The sequence below is a fragment of the Haemorhous mexicanus genome, chromosome 22 (assembly GCF_027477595.1).
Source record: "Haemorhous mexicanus isolate bHaeMex1 chromosome 22, bHaeMex1.pri, whole genome shotgun sequence".
Taxonomy (NCBI): domain Eukaryota; kingdom Metazoa; phylum Chordata; class Aves; order Passeriformes; family Fringillidae; genus Haemorhous; species Haemorhous mexicanus.
The window spans coordinates 8808925-8833796 of NC_082362.1; the positions used below are offsets into that span (position 1 = coordinate 8808925).

The following is a 24872-nucleotide window of genomic DNA, read 5'->3' on the forward strand; positions in this document are numbered from 1 at the left end:
CCTCAAACAATTCTCTCCAGGGATTCATGCTAATGATCCTATATTCTAAATTATGTGCAATAATAAGAATAATAAATACATCCTGCACAACACAAAGTGGAGTTTTAAACTAAAATGGCCTTTTCTCAATGCCAATTTAGGCGTTCCCTGGTAGTCTGAGCTCCAAATTTCTCTCTCCAATCTTACAGCTATCAACAATTTGGGGGCAAGATTACACAAAGCCTAATCCTGCAAGGTGCTGAGAGAGCTCAGTTATTTATGGAGAATTCTCCATGCTCATCACTGACTTGATTTGTTGTTTTTGTTGTATGAGAAAGTTTTCTGGAGAAGGATGAGAAGGGTTGGCTGTTAGATTTTCAGTGCATTTGGGCATCTCAGAATGCTGGATGTTCCCAGGTGTCTAGCACACCTCATTCTCCAGGAAATTGCAAGTCAGACTCTTGCTCTTCTCTATTGGTGAATTTTAGACAAATTTAAGTACAAAGGTGGCATCTCCTGTGATCAAAGATCTCATTTCTAAAGACTTGTTGTGCCCTTGTTGTTCCAGTGCTAAATCTGAGAGGAAGAGCTGTCTGTGCATGGGGGGACTGTGAGACTCTCACTACTTTTCATCAAATTGTTGCTTAATTTACAGTTTTGCCATGTAATACATGTTTTATACCAGATTATTCAACTACTGAGCCTGCTGGGCTCTGACATTTGTCATTATGTTAAAAGCTTGTTCAAAGGCAGCAAATAAAACACTTTTTCTTATAAGTGAAATTCAGACAGACAAATCCAGCTGTTGTCTGTAAAAATAGCTACAGATGTCCTCAACAGGAAAAAGGTTTTCAAGCGTTGTTATAGCAACAGACATTCAGGAGAACTTTAAGATTAGATATTGGCTATTTTTTCAAAATTCCCATTAAAAATACCCATGGCAGATAATTTGCTTTTTAAAGAACCACTCAGATTTAATAGGAAGAAATTATGCAGTATAAAATGAATTCCAACTTGCAGGTTATATCCACCACTTTTGGATTATATAAAACATGATCTGGTTTTAATCAGTGGTCCAGTGTCAGCTTGAAGCACACTTCATGTTACCTGTGTGGCATTTTTTAGATTTCTCAGTGTGGGGCATCTCTTAATTCTACTCTCACTAATTGTTAACACACACACACAAACTTGTATAATCACATTTTTCACAGAAATAGTTGTGTTGTGGCTGAAAGTCTGGAAATACAATGAGGTATTTATGCAGATATTTGGTTTTTCAAGTCTGGTATTCTCACTTGAAAGCATAAATATTTCTCCTCTGATGAATGGACTTTTTTTAGCAAGTGTCAAATCAGCTCATTCTTTGCTTTGCAGCTGCTTTTGCCTTGAGTCCAATTTATATTCTGGGTGTTCCTTTCCCTAAGTTTGGGGATTGACATATGTGGCAGCAAGACTAATATTTCATTAGAAATCTTATCATTCTGAGTGCTGCTTATTTCTAGCACAATTTGCTTGTGGTTCAGACCTCTGTGTTTGGAAGTTGCTCTTCTTACCTGTCCTAATTTCATCATAATAATCTGAACAATATTTGAATAGAAATCTCCCTCCCAAACAGTGGGACTAACCTGGGTGGCAAATCATTATTCTTTTCATGCCTTTAATGCTTCACTTCTCTTGCCCTTCTTTCCTCTCTTTTTGACTGACAATTTCAACACTGAAATTGTAAATTCTTTGGGTCAGGGAGCATTTTCTGCAGGGCTCAGAAGCCACTACAGTGAAATTCCAGTTGAATGCAAGAAAGGACAGCCCAGACCCCAAAACTTCCAGCACATATCTGTATTTCCTGGATTTTTGGGGGGAACTGGGGCTTTCCATCACCACCAGCCCTTGCTCCTGCTCTGCCTTTGCTGCTCCTTTACCTCACCCAGAATTTGGAAAGTGCTGTTGCACTCTGTGCTCCTCGTTAGTGGGGAGGTGACAGGGATGGTGTCCTCGGAGGTGTCGTGTGACAGAGGTGACATCATTGGGATTCTTGTCACTGCCACCTGCCAAAGCCATGGATGGAGAGGGCTGCAAGGGCCACGTGCAGAAGTAAAGAGGGTGAGGAGGCAGCACAAGAACCAAGGGCTGCTCTGTTCTGTTCACACACAGCCCAATTTCTCTGTGGTGACCTTATTTACAGAGCTACCTCAGGAATCTATAAGAATGGTAACAAAAAAAAAAAAAAAAGGGCAAATTCTTACAGAGAATTCCAATTAAATATCCAAGTGCTGTGCCATTTGAAATTCTTTGCTCTTGTGTCCAAACAAACAATGATCAACTATGTAATAGTTGGAAAACGAATGTAGGCAGTATGAGACCTAACTGGAGACTGTTAAACACCTTCTAGTGTCACACTGCAGCAGCAAGTTTGTGTCTCTTCACTGCTTGTTTCTTTCTTTCATTCAGATTTGTTTCCATAAGAAACTTCATCTTGGAAATTTTTTATGACTAATAAAAGTAATGTTACTCCTTAGGTCATCACCTGAGAGCTTAGGTCAGCCTTGTACACTGCAGGAACATTAAATTGAATCATCTGAGCAAAAATAGATCATCAGAGAGCAGCAGATGAATCCATTACCAGGAAATCTGCTGCTTTCTCCAGTCTGGACAGGAGAGGAACAGTCTCAGCTGAGGGGATGTTCCAAAGCTGGGAGAGGAAAGAGATGAGGCCATGGGAGAGAAAGGAACAGCAGAACTGATGTGAGAACTGGATTAATCCCTGATTTAATAAACCTCTGTATTTAGAGGAAGAGAATGCATCTGTTCTCCTGATAAAACCAAACACCCACCAACCTCTGTCTGCCATAAGCAACCGTTTATGGCAAATAAAATCCACGTGGTCCTGGTTTTTCTGACAGTTCTGTGGTGCTGTAGCTGTGGGATGTTTGATTTTATGCAGAAAAGGAAGCTGAGAATGAAAAATAAGGATCCAGGGCTGTGGTAATGCCACGTTGTCTTTGTGGCTTGTGAGAGCTGCTGCTCTTGTGTCTGGATACCTCCATGAACCAGCAAATACAACTTTCTTCCAAGAACAGAAATTGCTTCTAGCTCTTCCATTTGAGATAGCTGTGTGTTTGTGGTTATCTATGATCAGGGTCATAAAGTAATCCTGGGTGAATTAGGAAAGTGTTCCAAGGCCTCCAGGTCCAGAGAGGAGCTGCCTTTGCAATCAGGCTCCTTTCAGGTAATAGCTTTTTATCTCTGCAGTTTGATTCCTTTCTGTGTCATGAGGACATAAAGATGAAGGTAAAAACCTTTTGGAACTCAGTAAAAACTTGAATTTACTTCTTGCATTGCATCCTTGTGTCATTACATCTTAAAGCCTTTAGCTTAAAATGATGGAACTAATTCTTTTTTATACTTGCAGCAAGTGGTTAAAAATAACAACCAGTTTTTAAATGAGTATTGACCATGCAGTTAAATAAATAAATGAATTCTGGGCCTGTTGAGCTATTAGAAAACAAAGAGTTAATGAAAATGGGGAGCATAAAGGAAGGGGATATATAAAACACAGTTACTTGACTACTTAGCCTTATAAATAGCACAGAAATCATGTTACACGGAGTTGCATACGAAATAGAGCAAAAATATGCAAATGCTTGCCTTGAAAAGACCCAGGCATGAAAATAGCTTTGCTTTTCTTCTGTTCCCTCCCATCCAGAATGGTTTTCCTCCAGAATGTTTACTCTCTTCTGCGTTGCACATCAAGGCTTTCATGAACAGCATGGATTTTTCTATTTCGAAGTGGTTCACCTGAGGATAGTCCATCAGAGACATCCTCCCTGGCATGTAATTAAAACATTCCTACCTGAGCAAGGATCCAGTCCTGGCTGAGGGATGGGCCTGATTTATGGAATCACTCTGCACCTTGGGAAGGGCTTTGCCAGACCCAGCTCACTGTCATATTCTCAGCTGCCTTTCTCATCCCCTGCCTTTATTAGAAATTATTAGTCCAGTTTACAAATACTGGTAAATAATCACATTTTAAAAAAGATCTATAAATAAGCATGAAAATCTACTTCCAATTAAATATGGAATGCAGTTTCAGTTAATGCTGTCATGTTCATTCAGTGGGACCTTGCCCAGTGCTTAGTAAACAAATCTAAACAAATGGATGTGGGAGCTTTCAGAGTGAAACTCTCCTGCATTGCCTGCCAGGCTTTCCATTATTCATAATCAAGATATTTTTTTAATAAGTTGACCTGTTTAATGATAAAAATGCCTTTGAGTATAATTAAATTGAATTCTGTGCTTAAAGTGACCTTCTGATTCATGGGCATTTGCAGCAGAAAGAACAAAAATGAAATGAAATCCTTATTGAAAGGTGCAGTAATTAAGTCTCTCAGTTCTGATTCCCAGCAGCTGGGATAAAACAGGAGCTCAGCAAAGGCTGTTATCAGTAATGCACCCAAAGATCTGCCTATGAGGGAGATGCTACCCTAAAAAATGATTTAATTTTTTTTAAATAGGGCAGAGAAGTCTCAGAATTGAAATCACTCCAGGATCATTCCTCACAAACAGAGGTAGAAGAGCGGGTTCTTCAGTCCTGCAGCATTTTACAGCCAAAAATGAGCAGCCCTGACTGAGAACCCCAAAATGTTCCATCCAGCATAGATGCCTCGTGGATTTGGCTTTGGCTGAGGGTTGGCTTCTCTTTCCTTGGAAGTTCAGTGGAAATGTGAGACTGAGCCTCAGAAAAAGATGCTTTTTCCCAGGCAGTCAATACATTATTGGGTGCCTGTTTTGAATTATTAAGCAGCTAATCGGATTCCAAAGGCATGTCTTTCTGTTGCCTTGGATTAAGGGCCTGATTACAATTCCTAATTAGTCACCTCAATTCCCATTGATTTCCCAGAGAGTGAGGCCACACCACTCTCTGTGATCCAGCTCCACATTCCAGAGGCAGAAGACACTGGAATGTAGGGCAGGAGCTGGAGGGGGCACACACAGCACACTGCACAATGTGACTGCAGGTTACCTTATCAGGTTAATTAATTAAGGACTGTGCTCTGGAGATCCCGTGGCTCTTGAATTACCCTCTTTCCTTTAAGGAAAAGAGCTAAGGGAAATTTCACATGTTTTTAATAGAATAGAAAAACCATAGAAAATAGGGCTGAAAAGCAGCTCAGGAGGTCAGAGAGTCCATGTTTCTACTCAAGGTAGAACTCACTAAATCTAAAGCCCATCCTGGGAGCTCCTTTCCTGACCTCACCTCAAATCCTGGCAGTGGAGATCCCACAACCTCTTTCTGCAAGGCTATTCCAGTTCCTGGTGTTGGGAGCTACAGGTGGAAAGTTTTCCTTCTGCCCACTCTGAATCCCTCCTGTGAATACTTCAGCCAGTTTATCCCTCCCCCATCAGAACAGGAAACAACCCCAAGTCTTCATGGGCCTCATTGCTCCATGTGTGAATTCTGGTGTTTCCTCAGTCATCATTTATTCATTTTCTAAACTTTTGACCCTTCTCACTGCTCTCTGATTTGCATTTTAAAAAAATCTTTAGTGCAGAGGAAGTAATTTGGATGGAGAGCAATATATAAAAAAAATAAACCTTATCCTTGCATCCTGTAGGCATTACAGGATGTATGGAATGGCTGCAGCTTGAGGAGCCTTTTGGTGAGGCTGTGCAAGGCCTCTCCCCTCCAGCACATGTGGGATAACCTGTGATCCTGGGGCTGGAATTCTCTGGGGGCTCTGCTGGCGTCACCAGGGGCAGAACGGGACCAGGGGCCCGGCAGTGAACTGGGGCATGCAGTCCCTCTGCAGCCATCTGCTCTTTGCTACTCCAAAACCTTCACACATTCATCTTGCACATTTCTTTTCAATTCTAAATGGGCTTGGTTTGGGGTTTTTTTCCTTCTTCTTTTTCTTTTTTTTTTTTTTTTTTTTTTTTTGTTCCCCCAAATGGAAGCTAAATTCTAACCAGAAAAAAGACAGGAGTGGCTTGAAGAACACACCTCGCCCAGGAGAATTGTGGGGAACAGCTGGGTTTGGTTCTTTCTCTCATCCTTTTGGTAAACATTCCACCAGGCATTGCTGGGTGTGCTCCTTGCTGTTTTCATCGTGGATCTCTTAGAAATTGCTCATGGAATGTTGGGATTTTTGTGCCAAAAAAGCAAATGGATGATTCTTTTCAATCTCTTCTGCATTTGCCAAGCTGAGAACCTCTGCACCTTCTGGTGAGTGGCTTATGCTGCACCTGGGTCTTCAGCAGATGAATTTCTTATAGAAGAACCATTAGAATTTGAATTTACTGGCCATTATGAAGAAAAAATCCTAAGTTATTACCTATTCTACTGGATGATGATGCAATATATCAAGTTGAGTCTAGCAGAACTCTTAAATAAACTCCACAATCCATTTTGAAAATTGAGTGTAGTTTTGCATTCAATTGTATTAACTGCTGAGTGTTGCTGTGATATGTGTACTGTTCCTTTTAAAAGGGTAAAAATCAAATTGTCAGGAATGGCAGGGAGTCATATTTAAAATTTGTGTGGCAATGGTAAAATGAACTTAGAAGCAAGGTAAAATAAGAACTTAGAGTTGGCATATTGTGCATGAATAACCTGTAAATATTGTGCTAATGTTGTAAAGGAGAGGGCAATGATTGAATTTAAGGACATGCTCTGAAGTTAATTATGAATTTTGCCTGAGACTCAGCACTGTGTGTCTGTGCAGCCTGGAGTAATTTCTGCTGGAAGACTCAATCCCAGCCATGCAGTGCCATGGACTTACTCTAACAGCATTTTTCTGTCTCAAATTTATGTAAATCCAAGTGTCTCCCTGAGTACTCCCACTTACTAAGGGTTTCATCAGGAAACAACCTCGTATTAAATACATGGAGTGAGAAATCTGGGGGCTTACTTTCTTTTTATTTTTTTTAATTGGTTGCTGCTTTAGATTTTTAAAAATATGGTATTTCAACAGGCATTTTATTCCAGTAGGGAGACTTTGAAGGAAATAGATATAAACTGATTATTGGGACAACCTGGAGCACAGTCAGGGGTTTTATTCCTCTAATTTCCCCTATTTGCTGACCATTTCACATTTCTTGTCTTTTTTTTCATTTCACAAGAATCCCTTTTGGAGGAAAGAGTTCTGCTTGGAAGGATGTGCAAGGAAAATGTTGGGAGATCTTCTCTGTTCATTGTCATCCTCGGAATTCTGTGGGCAAGGGCTGGGATGTGGGAGGGTGAAAAATCCCTGGAAAAGACAGAGAGGAGAAATGCCCAATTCCTGCTGCTCCTTTATCAAAGGTGGATTCAGGATGCAGAATTCTTTGCAGTCCTGACTAAATGTTATTCACTGTTTTTGCTCTTATCAGTCTTCTGCACTATTTCCCTTCAATATATTCCAGAGTGGCTGCAAGGGAAGAGAAATCCATTTTAACTTGGAAGTAAAATATATCAGTGTGTCAATCTCCCTCATGAATGGGATGCCTGAGACATTCACATGATAAGAGAGAAGTCTTTAATTATTGCAGCAGCAAGTACTCCAATTAATCTCAATCATTCCATTAATTTTTCCTTTCTTTCTTTTTCTTTCTTTCTCTCTTGGTCAGGTTTTGCAGATATCACAACCTGAGCAGTTACTCAGATGTGTCTTATTGTACTTTATTGTTCTTTTCCCTGCACATTTTTCATGTCCTCTGTTGTTTTCTCTGCTAATTTTTCTTGTTCCCTGTGTCAGAGAAGAGCTTTGATCACTGAGGTGTTAAAATCAGCAATATTCACTTTTGTTTTCAGCTGACATCACATTAAACTGAACATATGTACTAAAAGGGCCACATATATTCCTTTTTCAGCCTAAATAAAACTTGCTATCAAAAATGGACATTTTCTTTCTGGCAAGATAAGATCTGGATTTAAGAAATGGCTATAAATGCTAATATTTCTTTCCAGTTTTTCCAGTTTCCTTGCTAGGTAGATTGGGGCAATACATTTACAGGAGGAAGAATACTAAAGGAATATCCCTTTATTCCTTTAAGCCATTTCTGCAGGTGAAGGAGAGCACCAGAGATTCAAAATTATCAAACATAGAAACCTCTTTCCCTCATGCCCAGGAATATGATTAGTGAAGATTAATGACATTTTCATAGTTCTTTTAAAAAAAGAGAAGATGTGAGAATTATTTATAATATGTATAATAAATATTATATCATTAAAAGAAATATTAAATAAATATATATTTCTAATAAATAAAACCCAGGTAATTTCCCCTTCTGTGCTAAATGAAGCTCACCTTTCCATAATGTGATGGTGACTCAGAGCAGAAGGCTCAGGAAGAACTGTGCAATTGTTCTTGGCAAGTTCTCCTAAATATCAAGAATTAATATTCAGCTGGAAACAGGGAGCCTGGGAAGTTTCCCTAATTGGATTGCTCAGCCCTGCTGCCACAGGCTGTCCCTGTGGGTGACAGCTTGCTCTGCCTGGGCTCTGAGTGGCACACTGAGGTCAGTTCCACTCTTGTGGGCATCACTTTTTATTCTCTTTGCTGGTTTCTCTATTTTGTTGTCCTGAGCATTTTCCTTTGCTGCCATCTCAGCCAGGTGAAAGCAAATCAGAGCTCAGGCTGCAGGAATGAGGGGATTTTCTCCCTGTCTTTGGTACTACTAACAAATCTACAAATCAAATGCTTGATTTCAGCAAATGATGATGAGGACATAAAAAAACACATTAAATATTAGAAAACACCAAGTTCTGATAAAAGGGAGTGTTTTGCCATCGGTCCATTATTGGTTTTTAACATCTCTAAGTCAAGACGTGCTGTGGAATCATGAGCTGAAACAGGACAGAAACAGATGAGGATTCACTGAAAAAAATACAAAAATATTTTATGAGGCAGTGGTAACTTTGTAAATACCTTGTCCTTCCCCAGCCCATTCCATCTGAGGATTAAAGCACAGTTTTCAGGTATTAATAAATTAGATTTCATGGTACTCTTCCAAAGTTTTAAGGCAATGAAGCTCTTTGACTCCTAGATGGATGGAAGTGCAGGGATTAAATGATTTGCTGGCAGAGGTGTCATTTGTCAGCCCCAGACCTGGGAGCACTGCTCAGCCTCCTATCATGTTACATCTTCCAATTTACCACTGCTGCCTTATTAGACCTCAAATCCTGCTTTAACACTAACTTCTCCTGTGTTATCTCAGAGCTCAGCTGCCGTTCCTAATCTTTATTTTTTCCTTGCTCTATTATTTTCAGTCTCACCCGTGGCAGTTGTGTCTCTGCTGTTGCCTCCATGCCTCATTAAAAAGCTCACTGGGGTGGGTGCAGCACCTGGATTTGGATTTGAAAACTCTGTGCCCTTGAGGAATCTTGGTGCTGCCTGCCTGTACTTCTGATAGATCCAAATCTGTGCTATTAGCAGTTTTACAGATAAACCCAGCAAAAATCATCCATTGCAATTTCCAGGGTGCATTTGGAATACTGATTTTTTTTTTTAACATTTGCTGCTTTGTTGACAGTTAAAAATTCTTGCACTTTCATGGCTCTTCTGTAAACTCTTTCACAGGAATCTCTGTTCCATCTAAGAAAATCTACTTGTTTTATTTTTCCTTGATTGCCTCCTCCTGGATTTGTTCTTTAGTGCTTATATAATTACTATTCTAATTTACTGCTGAACTGTGCCTTCCAGAGGTCCATTTGATTCTTTATTTTTTTAATCATTATTAGATGATTTTCTCTACCAATATCATTACCAGTGTGTGTTTTGGGGACAGAATTGATTGAATTTATTTTCAAAATATTACTTGGCCTGGGGTTTTAGTGATTTTTGGGTCAGCTACATGGTTTTGTGTGACCTTTGATCTTCTGTCTGTTCTAGGAATCTTTGCTCTTTCTTTTTCCAAGGAATCTGTGGTGATTGCTCATATTTAAACACATATATATGTGTGTATGTATAGATATATTTATATACATGTATTTCAGCTGCAGATGTTGAGTATTTTCCTTCAAGGCAGTGTCTCAGTATGGTGCTAAAGAATGGTGAGAGAAGGATGATGGAGTTTGAGGATGAGATATCAAGGCAGACAGTTCTCATTTTTATCCCATCACAGGGGATATTCACATTATTCTGGTTACATTTTAGCCTCAATTTCTGTGTAGAGACCTGCTGTTCTTTCCAGCATGGTCCATTTCTTGCTGTTTGTTCAAAACAGTTGTGTAATGTTGCTATCCATGGTTAGCAATTTGCTGCTTTTTATCCAAGGTAGCTTGGATGTCAGTGCTGGTAGAAGTAATCATTTATTTTTAGATTCTAAATCCTTTGGGAATGCACAAAGCACTGTAGACATAGAAGATAATCATTTGTCTCCAAAGGTTCCTTATTTTTTATTAATGTTTTGATTTGCTATTCTCTCTGTCTGCTATCCCTGCCTCCCTGAATATGTATTACCAGGGTAATTGATAGTGTGGCTCCTGAGGAACTCTCTTAAGTGCTGATTAGAGCTGTGCCACTGCTCCATTGGAAGCAGCTTTCAGCCTCCTCATCATGGGCTGAGTCAGCCCTCACCAGTGCATTATTTACAGTCCAGGTTCAGGCAGCTTCAAACAAGTCCTGCTCATGTTTGAGGAAGATTTCTTCTGATCTGAGTAAATTTCTGCCACATCCCAAATCAGCTTCCAGATAATGTCACCTGTTTGCATTTGTTTACCTTCCATAGGGATAAACCCTGAAATTTTGCACTTTATTCCATGTTCTCTGTGGTTTGGCTCTGCACAGGACAGACCCAAGGCCTGGCACTGGGCAAAGTCACAGATTTTCCTCCCTTTTCCCCTCTGGATGGACTCAGGCTCGTGCTGTCCACAGGCTGTTGTGTGCTCCTTGCTCAGGGTATTATGTAACAGATTCTTTCTTATATTTAGAGCTTGTGCCTCTTCTGAAGAGATCACAGGTTTGATAATAAGCTTAGGGAAAAGTTGACCATCTTCTTTGTGGAGGGGGAGAGGGAAAGCAGAGCTGTTGGGTAATTCTTACACGAGCAGCATTGTCACCTCTGAAATGGGCAATGTGAATGTGCTCATCTCACAGAAAATCAAATGGAACAAATAACACTGATTATGCTGCATAAACAAATCCCAGATTGTGGTGAATAGGCAGAGTTTGTGTGGGAGAATTTGTGTAGTATTGAGAAGTCCAGGGTAGAGAACCAATGTCCATAATCTGGTGAGATTTGTAATGTCACACTATGAAATGTCACAGCTCTTTCATTTTATTCTTTTTTTCAGTTGACCTTTCAACAGTGATTGGAATATGTGCACAGCTTTGTTTTTAAATGGGACTGGGAACAATTTCAAGACATCTCTCCCAAGTTTTAAATAATTCTCTGTACCTTCTAGGACAGGAGAGAGGCCACAGCAGTGCAGAATTGTTTGAAACATCCCCAGCTTGTTGGGAATCAGTTCCTAGAGCCTTTGTGAGCAAGAAGAGCTAAATTTAGCTGTGTTCCACAGGCTCAGGACCTGCCTGGCCCTGTGGAAAGCCACATTCCCCAGCTTTGAACCTCACAGAATCTTCCCCACCTCAGTAAGTTCAGAGTGCAGATCCTCAATAAACCTGGGAGCAGGGAGAGGAGGGAGCAGGGGAGCACAGGGATCCTGTCACTTGAGCCTGTCCCTCCCTGGAGTGCTGTGGCTCATTCCCACAGGCTGAAACATCATGGAGCCACTTCCAGAGCCCTTAACAACCTTACATGGCCTCCAAGTGTTATTCCTCCTCAATTTCAGTGTTATTCCTCCTCAATTTCAGTGTTATTCCTCCTCAATTTCAGTGTTATTCCTCCTCAATTTCAGTGTTATTCCTCCTCTATTTCATTAGTATTTGATAGAGGGAAGTTTGGTTGGGTTTTTACCTCTCCAGATTTTCTCCTTCTTTTTGTTCTTTTAAAATTCTTTTTACTCCTTAGAGATGCTACAATTTGCAACATTTCCTGCTGTAAATAGATCCATATAGGAAGTGGAAGGTGAGCTATAAAAGGAAAACTGTTTGGTTGAAGCTTATGTTGCTACAACTACTCCCCCAGTTCTTCTCCCTGCAGCATCTGAGTGTAAATCTCTCCCTGGCATTTGTGGGCACAATTCTCCTTGTGAGCTGGTTGTACAGTGAATTTCCCCCTGGTGCAGTCCCCTGTGATGACAGCCCAAGGTGGGAAAGCCAGATATTCCCACAGATTTCCACCCAGGCACATTATCCCATCAGCACAGATATTGCAATGCATCTCTGAGCTACAAAGAGCATTAAATTCAACATGTGTGTAACATAATTTGTCAAGATAATGTCAAGATAATTTCTGTCCCTGTTGTTTTTCGTGTGTTCAATGTTTCATGATGTGGCCTCTTAAAAAGGAGTGACAGGGCCATGCTGCAGCCTGGAATGTGAAGCTGGATTTGCCATTGTAAAATTAGGTGATACCTTTGCATTTTTCCAGCTGAAGGGAGAGTTCGTTATAGGCAAAGGGAGAAGAGAAATATTTGAGTTCAACACTGTGAGGTGCCTTTAAATAATTTACTGGAAGGTTTAGAGCCATGCTGTATAATATGTAAACACCTAAATTCTGTTTATCTCTAATAATTTAGAACTAAACCTAAGTAGCCATTTAACCTGTCCAATGGAATCAAACTTCGTGCCAGTGCAGTATTTGGGAGAGGCTCTCACCTGCTGTTCATGACTGTGATTATTGAAGATGGATGGCTGGAGGTTTGGCTGCTGCCTCTTTAGGAAATCTTTGAAACCAGGATTGGAAAGAGAATATTTTACAGCCTGGTGGAAAACATCTAAAGGCTGCCATTGTGTCGTTCAGGCCAGAACAACCCAAAGCCCTAATGTATTTTATCTGCTGTTCTGTTCCTCAACACTATAAATAATTCAGATCTGTTGGCTTAACTACTACTGGCAACAGTTATTTATTAAGAATGACTGAAATAACTATGTGGCTCAGTAGAACAGAATGCATTAGGGACTTTAATGTGAAACAGAATAGCTAAAACATTTTGATTATCCTTTAAAGAAAAAGCCTAAACCCCTAAACCTGCCATTATCCTTTGCAATTCTGCAAAGGACAAGTGACAGTGGGAATTAGGATGGGATCTTCCTGAGTAACTCAAGGGTTTTTCCTTTAAAAGAGCACTCACCCCAATCACAGAGCCCCTTTTATCCCTCCAGCATCTTGTTCCGTGGGCATCAGTGTCAGTAATTGTCATCTTGAGGTTCCAATCCAATCTTTAATGTGCCCCACTGGGTAATCTCTGAATCTGCCTGGAGTTCCACATCTGCCTGTAAAATCACTTTTAAAGGTACTGCATTGTTTTTTCATGTTTGCTTTCATTTGTTTCTCTTGCATGTCATGCACAAGAGCAGCAGGATTTTCTGGGAATCAGTGCAAGGGAATTGCTGTTCTCTTTTTCCATCCCCACTTTAGGCTTAATTAATAATATCTGGCACTTCATCATTGGCTTTGAAATTGCTTTCCAGAGGTCAATAGCATTGTCCCTGTGCAGGCACAGAATTCCTGACATCAGGCATTGGTACAGCACAAACACAGCGTGTCCCTGCACAGAATTACAGCCCGAGATGTAGCACTGCACAACAGAATGCTTCTGCAAGCCAACTGATTATAAATGGGGCATTTGGAATAAATTTTTTATCACCAAAAAGAGTTGACATGCAGGACTTGGATGAGTAATTATCTAATCTTACATCTGGCATAAACACCCAAGCCATTTGTGTGATGAAGTGCGAGGCACAGGAGTGAGAAGGCAGCGAGGGAACATTTGCTGCTGACTCAGTGGCCATAAATCTTCCAGGGTGTGTTTTGCCTTATATTTGATATTTGTTCAATGGGTTGAAAGAAGTTAAGTGATCAAATGTCATTTGGAAATCCTGGTCTGAAACTCTGATTTTTTCTCAGTTACATGAAGATAAATGCTCCAACAGGAGCGTGGTTTGGGGCCTGGCTCTGTGGGGTGTTACTGAGGCTGAGCATTTGAACAGGCACCATCCTCATCCCTTTTTAAAGAAGCAATTTAACATTTGCTTGCCTTAATGATGATCTGCAGGAGACAGCAGGGTATGTGTTGCTGTGGAGCATTTTATTTCATTTACTTGAAATGAAGTCATTAGCTATAACATCAAAATGCATTTTTCTTTCTGACAGGGGACTTGGGTGTGTTAATCTGATCTCTGATAAAACAGAGGCTCTGCATTGGGGGATTCTTATTTAACTTGTATTTCTGACACATCAGATCTGTATGGAATATCCTTTCCACTTAAGGGAAGTATCAGTGGAAGTTTATTTATAACAGAGAGAAAAAATTGGGCATGAATCAGTGGTAAGTAAATGATGTGCCTGAACTCTTCTGCAAGTTTCCTGCAACATGAACTTTTCTAGAGACTGTGTCATTAATATTTTATAGCAAGGAGAGAAATCATCAAAAACTCCAGCTAGGACAGAAAATATCTGAAATAATAAGAACATACATAAGTAACTTCAGAGCGAGCTTGGACACTCTCATTGATTTTAGACAGCATCTCATCCTGGCTTGACAAAATGCAGAATTCATAAATTAAATCTGATGTATACAGTGTATGCTTTTATGCTGATGTTGGCACACTTTCAGATGTAAAATTAAATTACTTTTTCCAATAAGGCAGCACAGATTGAAGCATGGATTCCTTTCTTTGCTAATGGAACCAGGAGAAAGATATTGAATTATGCTGACTTTCGAACTGACTGAGTGCCAAAGAGAGAAAAATCAATGACATTTTTAATGTCCTGTGGAGCTTTTAAACAAGCCTTGCTCTGCCAGGGAAACTCACTGTGAGGTAACTGCTGTTGACATTGGGTTTCCAGTGAAGAAATTTCCTTCTGCAGGGAAGCAGCACCTGGCACTGATGTGGCTTTGTCCCCATTCCATTCCCAGCAGTGCCAAGTGGGCACAGGGAGGATTTTGGAGAGCTCTGGACACCCTCACACCCTGAGCAGGGAATGGGCTGTGTGAACATGCAGGATAATCCCTGGTAAACAACACCAAAATCCAGAAGGATCTTTCCTCTCACTATAAACCCTTAAAGTCACATGAGTGGGTAATACCAATAAATTACCTTTCTTTTGATGAATTAATGATAGGGTAAACACAGATTTATTTTCCCTGTGTGTTTGCATTTGCAAAGCTGAATACCAAAAGGCTAAACTGCACAATCAATGCCCATCAAATAAGTGGCTTGTTGGGGATTTTTTAAATTTTATAATAATATTTTTATAATTTTCTAAAGTGCATTTCATAGCAGCAATTCAGATTTTTATTATAAAACTATTCAGTCCCTCAGAATCTTACTCCTCAGGCAGAAAATATTCTGATTTAGATGGGGGGGAGTCTATACAGATACATCCTCAACACCTTGGTGTTTGTTATACCAGAGGTTCATGGATTGTGGTCCATTTTTCTCTGCATTCCTTCAAATTCCAGGTTTCCCTTTCTTTTAATAACAGATGGATATAATCTGGCTGTGAAGTGCTGGGATATAATTTCCAACAGCAAACTTTGTATCTTCAGCCTCTTTGCTGTAATGAAGAAAACTCTCCCAGAGTCACTTCTGGGAATTCAATTTCTTGCAGTTATTTGGCTTCCAGCTCCTGGCAATCCATGCTGGGTTTTCAGGGGTTGTTCATGTTACAGGAGGTGATTTCTGTCATTTTAAATGCAGCCACAGCATCAGCCCCAGAGATTGGAATATGAGTAACCTCAGAACCCCCACGCTGGGAGGATGAGTGAGAGAAATAATAGAATTTGGTTTCAAAGATAATACCCAGGCAATTTATCCAGCCAGGAGCTCAGGAGAAGCTGCTCTGTGTGGTTTGGATTCTTCACAGTTCACCCCTGTGGTGTCAGTGCTATTTTATTGACAGCCATTAAATCACAAATGCTTATGAGTGGTTTGTGGGCAGCAAGCATTTATATTTTAGATACACACTGCCCTCCATGACATTGTACCTCATCAAAGAGACAAAGATGACCTTTTTATTTTGTCTTGCTCACAATTTGGTGGCTTTATATACTGTCATGTGCACTTCACCCTCTGGAGAAGGAAATACTGCCTTGCTATGCAGCAGAAATTGCATCAGAGGTCTGAGCCTAATTCATGTGTTGAGAACAGCTTGTGAAAAGCCAAGGGTTTCCCCTGGTGAAGCATCTTCATCCAGCTGTGCAGAGGTTTTCTGATGAGCAGTGCACCTCTGCTTTGGTTATTTTTTTCAATCCAGTTAAGACAGACTTAACTGCAGAAACATATCTACACAAAATGGGTCTAAAAAACATCAGTGAGCAGAAAGCAGAAGGTTAAAAATTTGGTAAATGCAGTGCCTGCATAGACAGGGGCATGATAAATGTATCTGAAGTGTCTTTTTGCAAGGCTTGTGTATTATATTTCTGTTGCTTACAACTGTCAGCACAAGGACAGGCTGGCTGGGGATGTGAGCAGGCAGCTGTCTCTGGGAGCCTATAGATAGCAGCTTCCTTGGGTAGCACGTTTGCAGCTCCTTCAAACAGATTTATCAAGCATCTTTACTGTCTCACCACTGCCAGCTCAAATGACTTCTCAAGGAGCTTTGGTTATGCAAGCTTTTAAAAGGTGCATTGTTTTTTCTATTTGTTTCTTTTTTTTTTTGTGTGTGTGTGTGTGTGCCAGGTTTATTTTAGTAACTCACTGCAGCAGATAAATCTAGTGCAGGGTTTCACCATGTGTTAGGGGGGAAAAAAAATAATACTCCATTTGTTCACTGTGACCAGGCTTTAAATAAGCATCACAACTTCCAGCAGCTGTGCAGAGCAGTGGAACAGCACAGGTCAGAGATGCTCTGGGAGTCAGGAGAGGAGAACCTGCAGAGATGGGAGCTGGAAATAGCATCTGCTTGGCAGATCCAGAGGATACATCCATAATCATTTTAGGGTCTTGGAATGCTTCACAGAATATTTCCCTCTGAGTGCTGGGTGACCTGGAGGAGTTTGGGGACAAACAGGAGCCCCCCAATGGCTCCAAGTCCCTCTGGATGGCCACAGAAACAGGAGGTGGAGGAAGGGAGGGCTGGGGAAACAGCCAAAGGAGCTCCCCAAAGCATTTCTCTGCTCATTACTGCTGCACTTCTCAGCATGGGAACTTGCAGTAATAAAGACTTTAAAGGCTTCTTCAAAGAGCTTCCAGGCTGTATCCAAAGCTCCATCTGGAAGAAGTCTCCTGAGACTTGGGAATGTTTTGTAAATACAGGCAGGGGACAAATGAGGTTTTTCTTAAACTGAATCTGGCAAAAGTTGCTTTCTAACAAGAGCTTGCAACAGGCCACATCAGCAGGAGTGTTTCCCAAAGTGCATCCCTGGTGGAATGTCTTTTGGAAAGGGTGCAGTTAATTCGTCATCCCTACAAAGACTTTTACCACCACTGTAAATTACAGGCCTTTGGGGAATGTGCTGTACTTGGTTCTTTTCAGGTCATGTTCTTGGTCTTGGATTGCTGGGTGAAACCAAATATGCTGCTTTATCCTGTTTGCCTGTGGATTTGTTTTGTGTTTCAGCAGATTGGATAGCATTTCTATTTCAATCATTGCTCATTCGAACTAAAACAATTGCTGTTCTGCGGTGTCAGGGGATTCCTGAGGTAACAGGAACACTGTACTTTCTGTGATTTACTGCCCGCTTTGCCTCTTGAAAGCCCCAGTTCGTTTTGGTCCATTTTCCCTGTTTGTTTGGGTTAGTGATGCCTCATCAGCTCCCCCAGACCATGACAGGCTCAGGGATTTTCAGCCCTGCTGGCCCTCGTGGATTTTAGGCAGGAGCTGCAGCTTCACTTTCCCATCAGCAGTGCTAATGCTCAGAACTGTGAGTTTTAAGAACTTGAGGTCTCTCTTTGCTGGTTTTTCCCTTTCCAGCAGCTGCTGATGACACTGAGAGTTACCCAGAGCTGTTGTTTGCCTGTGTGTTCCATTTAGCACTTCAGGCAGTGTATGAGAAAGGAGTGAGAAAAACCTAAGAAAGTTATCAGAAGTATGAAAGTATAAATCTATAGATTGAAAATATCTCCCACTCTCATCTTGGTACTTTTCCCTTCAGTTGGGCTCTTAGCAAGAAATCCCAGAATACTTCACAAACACAGATTTAGGCCTTCTACAGCCTTCCTCCTCCTCCTCCTCCTCTCCCTGAGGAAATGACATTCTCATTCCTTGTTTGCAGATGAGGAATGAAGGTCTGAGTGGTGAAGTGACTCGTCCAAGGTCAGCTGCTGAGTTAGTGGCACAGCTATGAATAGACAAAGGCATTTTAGCTCTCAGCTCTCTGCTAAACAAGACTGTGCCCTCCCAGTTTCAATTTGTCAGATTTCATGACTAATAACACTTGAGCATCTAGAATGTGGCAGAAGAATTTCTTCTCAGAGCCAGCAGGTAACCCCTGGTTACACCAGCAGCAGGGTGGGAGCTCCTCCCTGTCCCCAGGCATCCTGGTGATTCTTTTTGGGTTTTGTGAAGAGGGAGAACTGCCCCCCTTGGATTGCTGTCTGTGGCATGCTGTACCTGCTCACCTGAGTGCTCACTTTGGTGCTGAAAACAGAGATCCCAGAGCTGGCTCTTCATTTGTCTTGGTGTAGCAGTAATGAAGTGTCCTCAGAGCAGTTTGCCTTCAACAGCTATTTTAAACCTCCAGTGCAATCTGCTGTTCCTTGAAGGGAAAAAGTAATTCGACTCAAAGTGCTCTGAGGAGCCAAGTGAGAGAAGTAAATGTTGAGTGGTGCTAATCAGGAAGAGGAAGTCATCTGTCTGCGTGTGGGCACCTCCCTGCTCACATGGCACAGCCCTGCAGCAGCCACATAAGAAGCTTTGTGATCAACAAATGTCAAGGGCAATTAATTCTTCGGCCAGCAGCTGTTATTATTAGGACAAAGAGTGGCCAGACATAGAAGGAAAGCCTTCAGCTGATTTGTTTTCTCTACCTTTCCCCTTGAAATTGATCAGTTGCTCAAACCCCAGCGGTGAACTCCCATGCTATAAGAATTTCAAATTTGCCATCTCTCTTATTTTCAGCAGGAGAGTTTGTATTAGATTCAGAGCACAGAGGAAGGTGTTTAGAAAGTCCTCCCCACTTTAATGCTATCAGGATGGAGAGGAGTTAAGCTGGGAACATAATAATATGTGGGCTGAATTAAACCCACCTCAGACTGGTTTCCTCAAACTTAATTCATAGAAGCAGAGCACTTTTAGGCTTGACTTAATACCCTCCCAGAGTTATTCCAGGATTGCTACAATGCAACTGTGGGTGTTCTAAACACACCTACGCTGCCAGAGAATCAGGAAGGATGTACTTAAAATCCTTTAATTTATCTAATAACATCTTTAGCAGCTTTTTGTGTAGGTTTAGCATTGTAATGGAAATGCACTTTTTGGCTGGATATAGAGCTACTGTGTGGGAATGGAACACGTGAACAGCACTTGGAGCTGGGGGAAATACTCTGACCTGCTACAGCCCCTGTAAATGCACCTTCCACTTGTGCCATTGGTCACTGCAGTTAAAATAATACCTAAAATTTCAGATACAAGAGTTCATGGCTTTGGGTATCCACAGACATTGCTGTGCACCCTCCCAGGCCCAGGCAGAGCAGAAATCCCTCCTCTCTGGGCTATTTTTTCTTTGCTGTTTGGGTCCTGAGTCTATTTTAGCCACTGCTGTTGCCCCAGTTCCTAACCAGGCTCCCTCCTTGCCCATCAGTGAATGTTCCTGAGGGTTTTTAATAAGTGACACAAAACAAGATCGGTTTTTCAGCACTGAGCTGGTCAGGGAAGCCCTGGACTGGAAACAAGCTCAGATTCCTGCGGGTGCCCTGCTGGTAACTGCTGGGATAATTCTTCTATCCCGGGCACTGCAACCTCTCCCTTTTTGGGGAATCTCATGTGACACGAGCAGAACCAGCACCACCGCACGACAATCCTGCTCTTTGTGAGCCAAATAAAGACAGAAAAGACGAGACAGGAAATCAGCTCCTCCACGTGCCAGCAGCAAGGGATGTGCCGGGGTTTTCCTCCGGATGGGAACGGGATCAGAGCCCTGAGCTGGGCTGGGAAGGACCGGCCCTGAGGCAGCTGATGCCCCCCAGCAGCTCGGAATCCTGCCTGGGAATTCCCGGGAAAAGCCTCGGATGGGTGGGGCCCTAACGAGGTGCTGTGTGACTTCCAGAGCTTCCTAAGAGTGTTAGACAAAGCTACTTCTTGTTAATCTTATCCTTTAATCATTTATAGATATGTTGAACAGAAGAAATAGGTTAAGGAAGTGTTGTTGTTCATTGCCTGTTCCCTGGATTTCTGCCTTGGAATTCTCTGGTTGATGGATGGTTTCTGGGCTAAAATTGGCTCTGTGTCTCCCTGTGGCCCTGTGACCATGGAATGTCTTGGGAAAGACACCATTACCCAGTAAAATCTGTGGAAATTGGAAGTTTCAGGCTGTGTCAGCAGGAGACACCTGGAGAAGTTGGGGCTGACCAATGGGAAATGCAAAGTTACACATAAATTAAGAGGTATTAAATTCCTCTTGAATGAGAGAATGTACATTAAAATGGCCTTGGCTTTCTATAGATTAACCTTTTTGGGATACCAGGTTTAATTAAATACACTGAGTTAAAGCCACTTCACTCTGGGTAGAAATCATCCCTGAGGGAGCATTTTTTACCTTAACTTCCAGTGCCCCTCAGAGAGCCTTTGGACACTTTGAAATCTGAGGAATTCTGGAACTCTGACTCCAAATCTTAGGAGAAACTGGACTTGAGTTAAAATTGTACCATACATATGTAAAAAATGTACAGTTGTGTGACAGACTCTGGAGGGTTCAAGTCTAGATTTGAAAAGTATTTAAATAGAGGTTAGGAACTGAAACATTAAAACTGAAGAACCAGGGAACAGAGGAGTGAAAGAGGGCAACCAAAACCCATCAGTGAGTCTGAGGCCTTGCTGCAGGGCTCAGCCAAAGAACCTTGGTGAAAAATACACTCATGTTACCTTGCTGAATCACACTAAAACATCTTTTTGTGCTTTCTCTTTTTTCTTTCCAGTAATTGCCCCTCATTCCTGGCCTCTGCTTTAGCCAGAGCCACTTCAGATGAAGTCCTGCAGAGCGACCTCTCGGCGCATTTCCTGCCCAAGCACGTGGACAACGCCGACGGCATCATCCGTAAGTGCCACCCAAATGCCACCCCTGGGCTGCAGTTCTGGGACAGGAACGCCCCACATGGATGGAAAAAGCTTCATGGCGAGCTCACCACCACCCCTGCTACAGCTGCTGATCTAATTTCTCAGTCAAAGAATCAAACCTTTGGAATCACTCTTCTGAGTGCTGTGGCTGTGTCTGATGGCCCTGAATCTCTCTCTCAGCACTTTATACAATGTGGTTCTGCTGGCAAGTGCCAGTTGTCCTCCCTCATCCTTGGAGCAAAGTCAAATTTATGTGGGAAGAGATAATTTAATTCTGAATTATTTCAGTCAGTGTGGTTTTTACTATGGCTTGTAAGGTTTTTTTATGGTTCTAGCAAAAGGTAGTATAACGAGATTTTGTGATTAAAAGGAAGAAAATTCCTTTTCCTCGTTTATCTGTGTTGGCTGACAAGATTTTTGCAGCCTTCAGCTCAAGGTCATGCACCCTCACTCATTTCAGGAGTGTGCTGGCCTAAATAACCTTGAAAATTAGCTGGGTTGTTCATTACAACAAAGACCAATGTTTCTCACATGTATTAACAGGAATTCTGTCATTTGATCTTGAAAATACAGTCCCCAAACCACTTTGTCCGTTCCCTCCTTTTTTGATTTAAAAAAACCCTGTAAATTATTCTGGGGATAAGGAGGATCTTTAAATCTGGCTCTTCAAAAAGGAAGATTTTGCTGTATTCCCCAGAGGCCCTTGGAAACCTTAGGAACAGAAAAACATGCTCTGGGTTCCCTTTCTGTAGGTATTGCTGCCTCCTCCTGCTGAGCAGGTAAATGGAATAGATTTGTCATTGTTCTGGCTGAGCAGCCTTCATTAATTTCAAATTGAGATCTCTGAAACTTGCATAAATATTTGACAGTCTCCAAGGAAATGTTGACTAAGCCTCCACACAGAATATCTACAGAATTCAACAAAAAAGGGAAAAAGAAAGGAAAAAAAGTCACCACAAAACCCTCACACCTACAGAAACTGACATTTAAATATATCTAAGGCTGTAAGACAGAGGCAAACATAGATTGAGATGGGAACAGACTGGAGCAGGCACTAAGAATAGGGCTCCAGATGCAGTTTGTTGAGGTGAATTGTCATAATGAGGGTACTTGGAAATAAAATATCCCTTTGCTGATGCAGTGTGAGTGTTAAATTGTGAGGGTTTAGGGGGAGAGGAAGAGAGGAAACATCCTCTGGCCCTGTAGTAAAGCAACAGCTTCATAAAACCCTGCTATTTCAACTAATCTAAGTGATAATTTTCCAAAGCAGGACATCAGCTCAAGTGTCATAGAATGACAGAATCACAGAAAGGTTTGGGACATTAAAGATCAAGTCCCACCCCTGCCATGGGCAGGGACACCTTCCACCATCCCAGGTTGCTCCAAGGTCCATCCAGGCTGGCCTTGGGCACTTGCAGGGATCCAGGGGCAGCCACAGCTGCTCCATCAGTGCCTCTTCAGCCACCAGTGCCAGGCTTGGCCCAGCAAACCCAGACAAAACTGGTGGCAGCAGCAGCTCCATCCTGGAGAGCCTTGCAGGGGAGTCCTTGAGAAGCCTGGGCTGGTGCTGAGAGGAGATCTGCCCTCAGTGGTGCCACACAGGGAGACTTCAATGCTTTGGAGGAAAGCAAAGGAGAGTGTGGCAGGTGGTGAAAATGGGATTTCTACATCTTGAAGTTTGGTGCTCTGAGTTCACTGTGCCCTGATGCTGTTTGAGCTGCTGCAGAATGTGAAACCAAGCTGAATTTTGCTGCCTGGCTTTAATATCCAGTTCTATGTCAGGTTTTTTTATGAACCCAAAAAGATTTTTACTCTGCGTAATACAAGGAGACATTTACCTGATTTGCCTCAAGTTTGAATTTGCTGAAAGATAAAAAAAAGCTATTTCAAATTTCCTTAGTGGCACATTTCACTCTGAGAATTGCAACGTGACAAATCATGTCCTGTGCTTTGGAGTGGTGAAAGCAGCTCTTGGTGTGGAAAGTAATGAGAAACTCCATGACAGAAGAATGCAAATCTTAAAAGAACAAAAACTGGTTGGAGTCCACAAGTGTAGGACTGCAAGATTAGGGGTCTGTTGTATTTGGGGTGACCATGTGTTTTTGGATAGCTGAGCCACGGGCCATGACTCTTCTCTTTTGGCTGCAAGAGATTTTCCATGAGACCTGAATGATGTTGGATTTCTTTTTTGAAAGGTCAGGTTAAGAACATTTAAGTTTGGGGTTTGTTTGTGGAGGAAGAGAATCTCGTGGAAGTTTGGCATTGTTAAGGAACCACCAGAGGCTGGATAGCAGGACCATGTGACCTGGTGGGGCTATCAAATTTCCAGGAGATGTCACAAAGCAAATCATAATATCCATTACCCAGTTGTTCCAGGTTCTAGGAGATGGATCCTGCAGATATCCAAAGGGATCTACAGCTCCTAGATTAAAGAAAACCTTGGTCTTAATTCTGACCCCTGTTGTCACACTGTCCATGTTGTAAACACAGCTCATAAAACTGGCACTAAAAAGCAGGACCTGATTCCTGGTATCCTTTCCACTCTCCTTCTGCCCTGTCATCTTTGGGAACAATGCCTGAGCTGGATTTCCCACTCGCTGTGGTGCAGCTCAGCATTACCTCCAACCTTGGGGATTTGGGAGCAGCAGGAGGGAAATGAAATTCTCCATGACACAACTGCAGTGCCAGCTGAGTCAGCTCTGGCTCAGCGTGGCAGCATTAACAATTGATGAGTAATTTCCAGCTGTGAGGGGGTGGTTTTTATTGTGGCATTTTATTATTCTCCTGTTTTAACCTCACGAGCAGTTGCTGATGATGCTGACACCACACAGGGTCCCTTGGGAAGGGCAGTGAGGATCTCAGCAGGGCCACTGGGTTCACTGCCACCCTCCTGCAGAGGTGCCACAGGTGACTGCCACGTGCCCACTTCCCTTCACCCTGCCCAGTGGGGAGGAATGGGAGAGCAAACTCTGTGGGCTTTCCTCTGGAAAATACAACTTGGACACCTCAGGCTGGATGTGTTCCCTCTTTAAATAAATTACCCAGAGAGATTTCTGGTGGCCCCAGCCAGAGCAGCACAGGTGGGGTGAGGAACCCCCCCTCACACTGTGGCAGTGCTGTTTGATTTCCACCCCTTGGTTTTAAAGCTGTGTGATCAAGCAGCCAAGCTTCCTTTTGGTTATTTATCCAGTGTATTTTCAGTTCAATGCCTCTTGATTGAACCAACTCATAATCAACAGAGCTGGGACAATCTCTTGCCCCTTAGGGTCTTGGCCCCCTGGTCACTGTAAACCGAGGACAGAAATTTGTAAATGCTGCTTTTAGGCTCTTCACAGAATTCCTGTGAACTGGGAGATGCTGCAACTCCCCCCTCTCCTCCCTGCCTGTGAGCCCCTCCCCTCCAGGAGTGATTGGCACTCCTGGATTGCTGCTGTTCGGCTTTGAAGATCCCTGCCTTTGGTGAGCCATCATGAACAAAGAGATGTGGATGTGTTCAGCTCTGATGCTGACTTCCTGTTTTCCTCTCCTGAATTTCAGAACAAATGTCAAGTGCCGGAGTTTTCACGTTTTAAAATGATAATTTCTCAGGGTGCCAGTTCAGCATTTTCTTAAAGTTGAGGCCTTTATGGTTTTCT

General features: G+C 42.1%; 1 protein-coding gene across 4 annotated transcripts in view; it reads left to right on the forward strand.

The window, feature by feature from the left end:
- PPM1E (protein phosphatase, Mg2+/Mn2+ dependent 1E) overlaps positions 1–24872 on the forward strand; it is a 60039-nt gene that overhangs the window by 26683 nt on the left and 8484 nt on the right. For all 4 annotated transcript variants that reach the window (XR_009489137.1, XR_009489138.1, XR_009489139.1 and 1 more), the window contains exon 2: positions 21099–21217. Coding sequence is in view for 1 of the 4 variants with exons in the window: in XM_059865691.1 (XP_059721674.1) it covers positions 21099–21217 (119 nt within the window). In the remaining 3 variants the exon portion in view is untranslated. The remainder of the gene's footprint in view (positions 1–21098; positions 21218–24872) is intronic.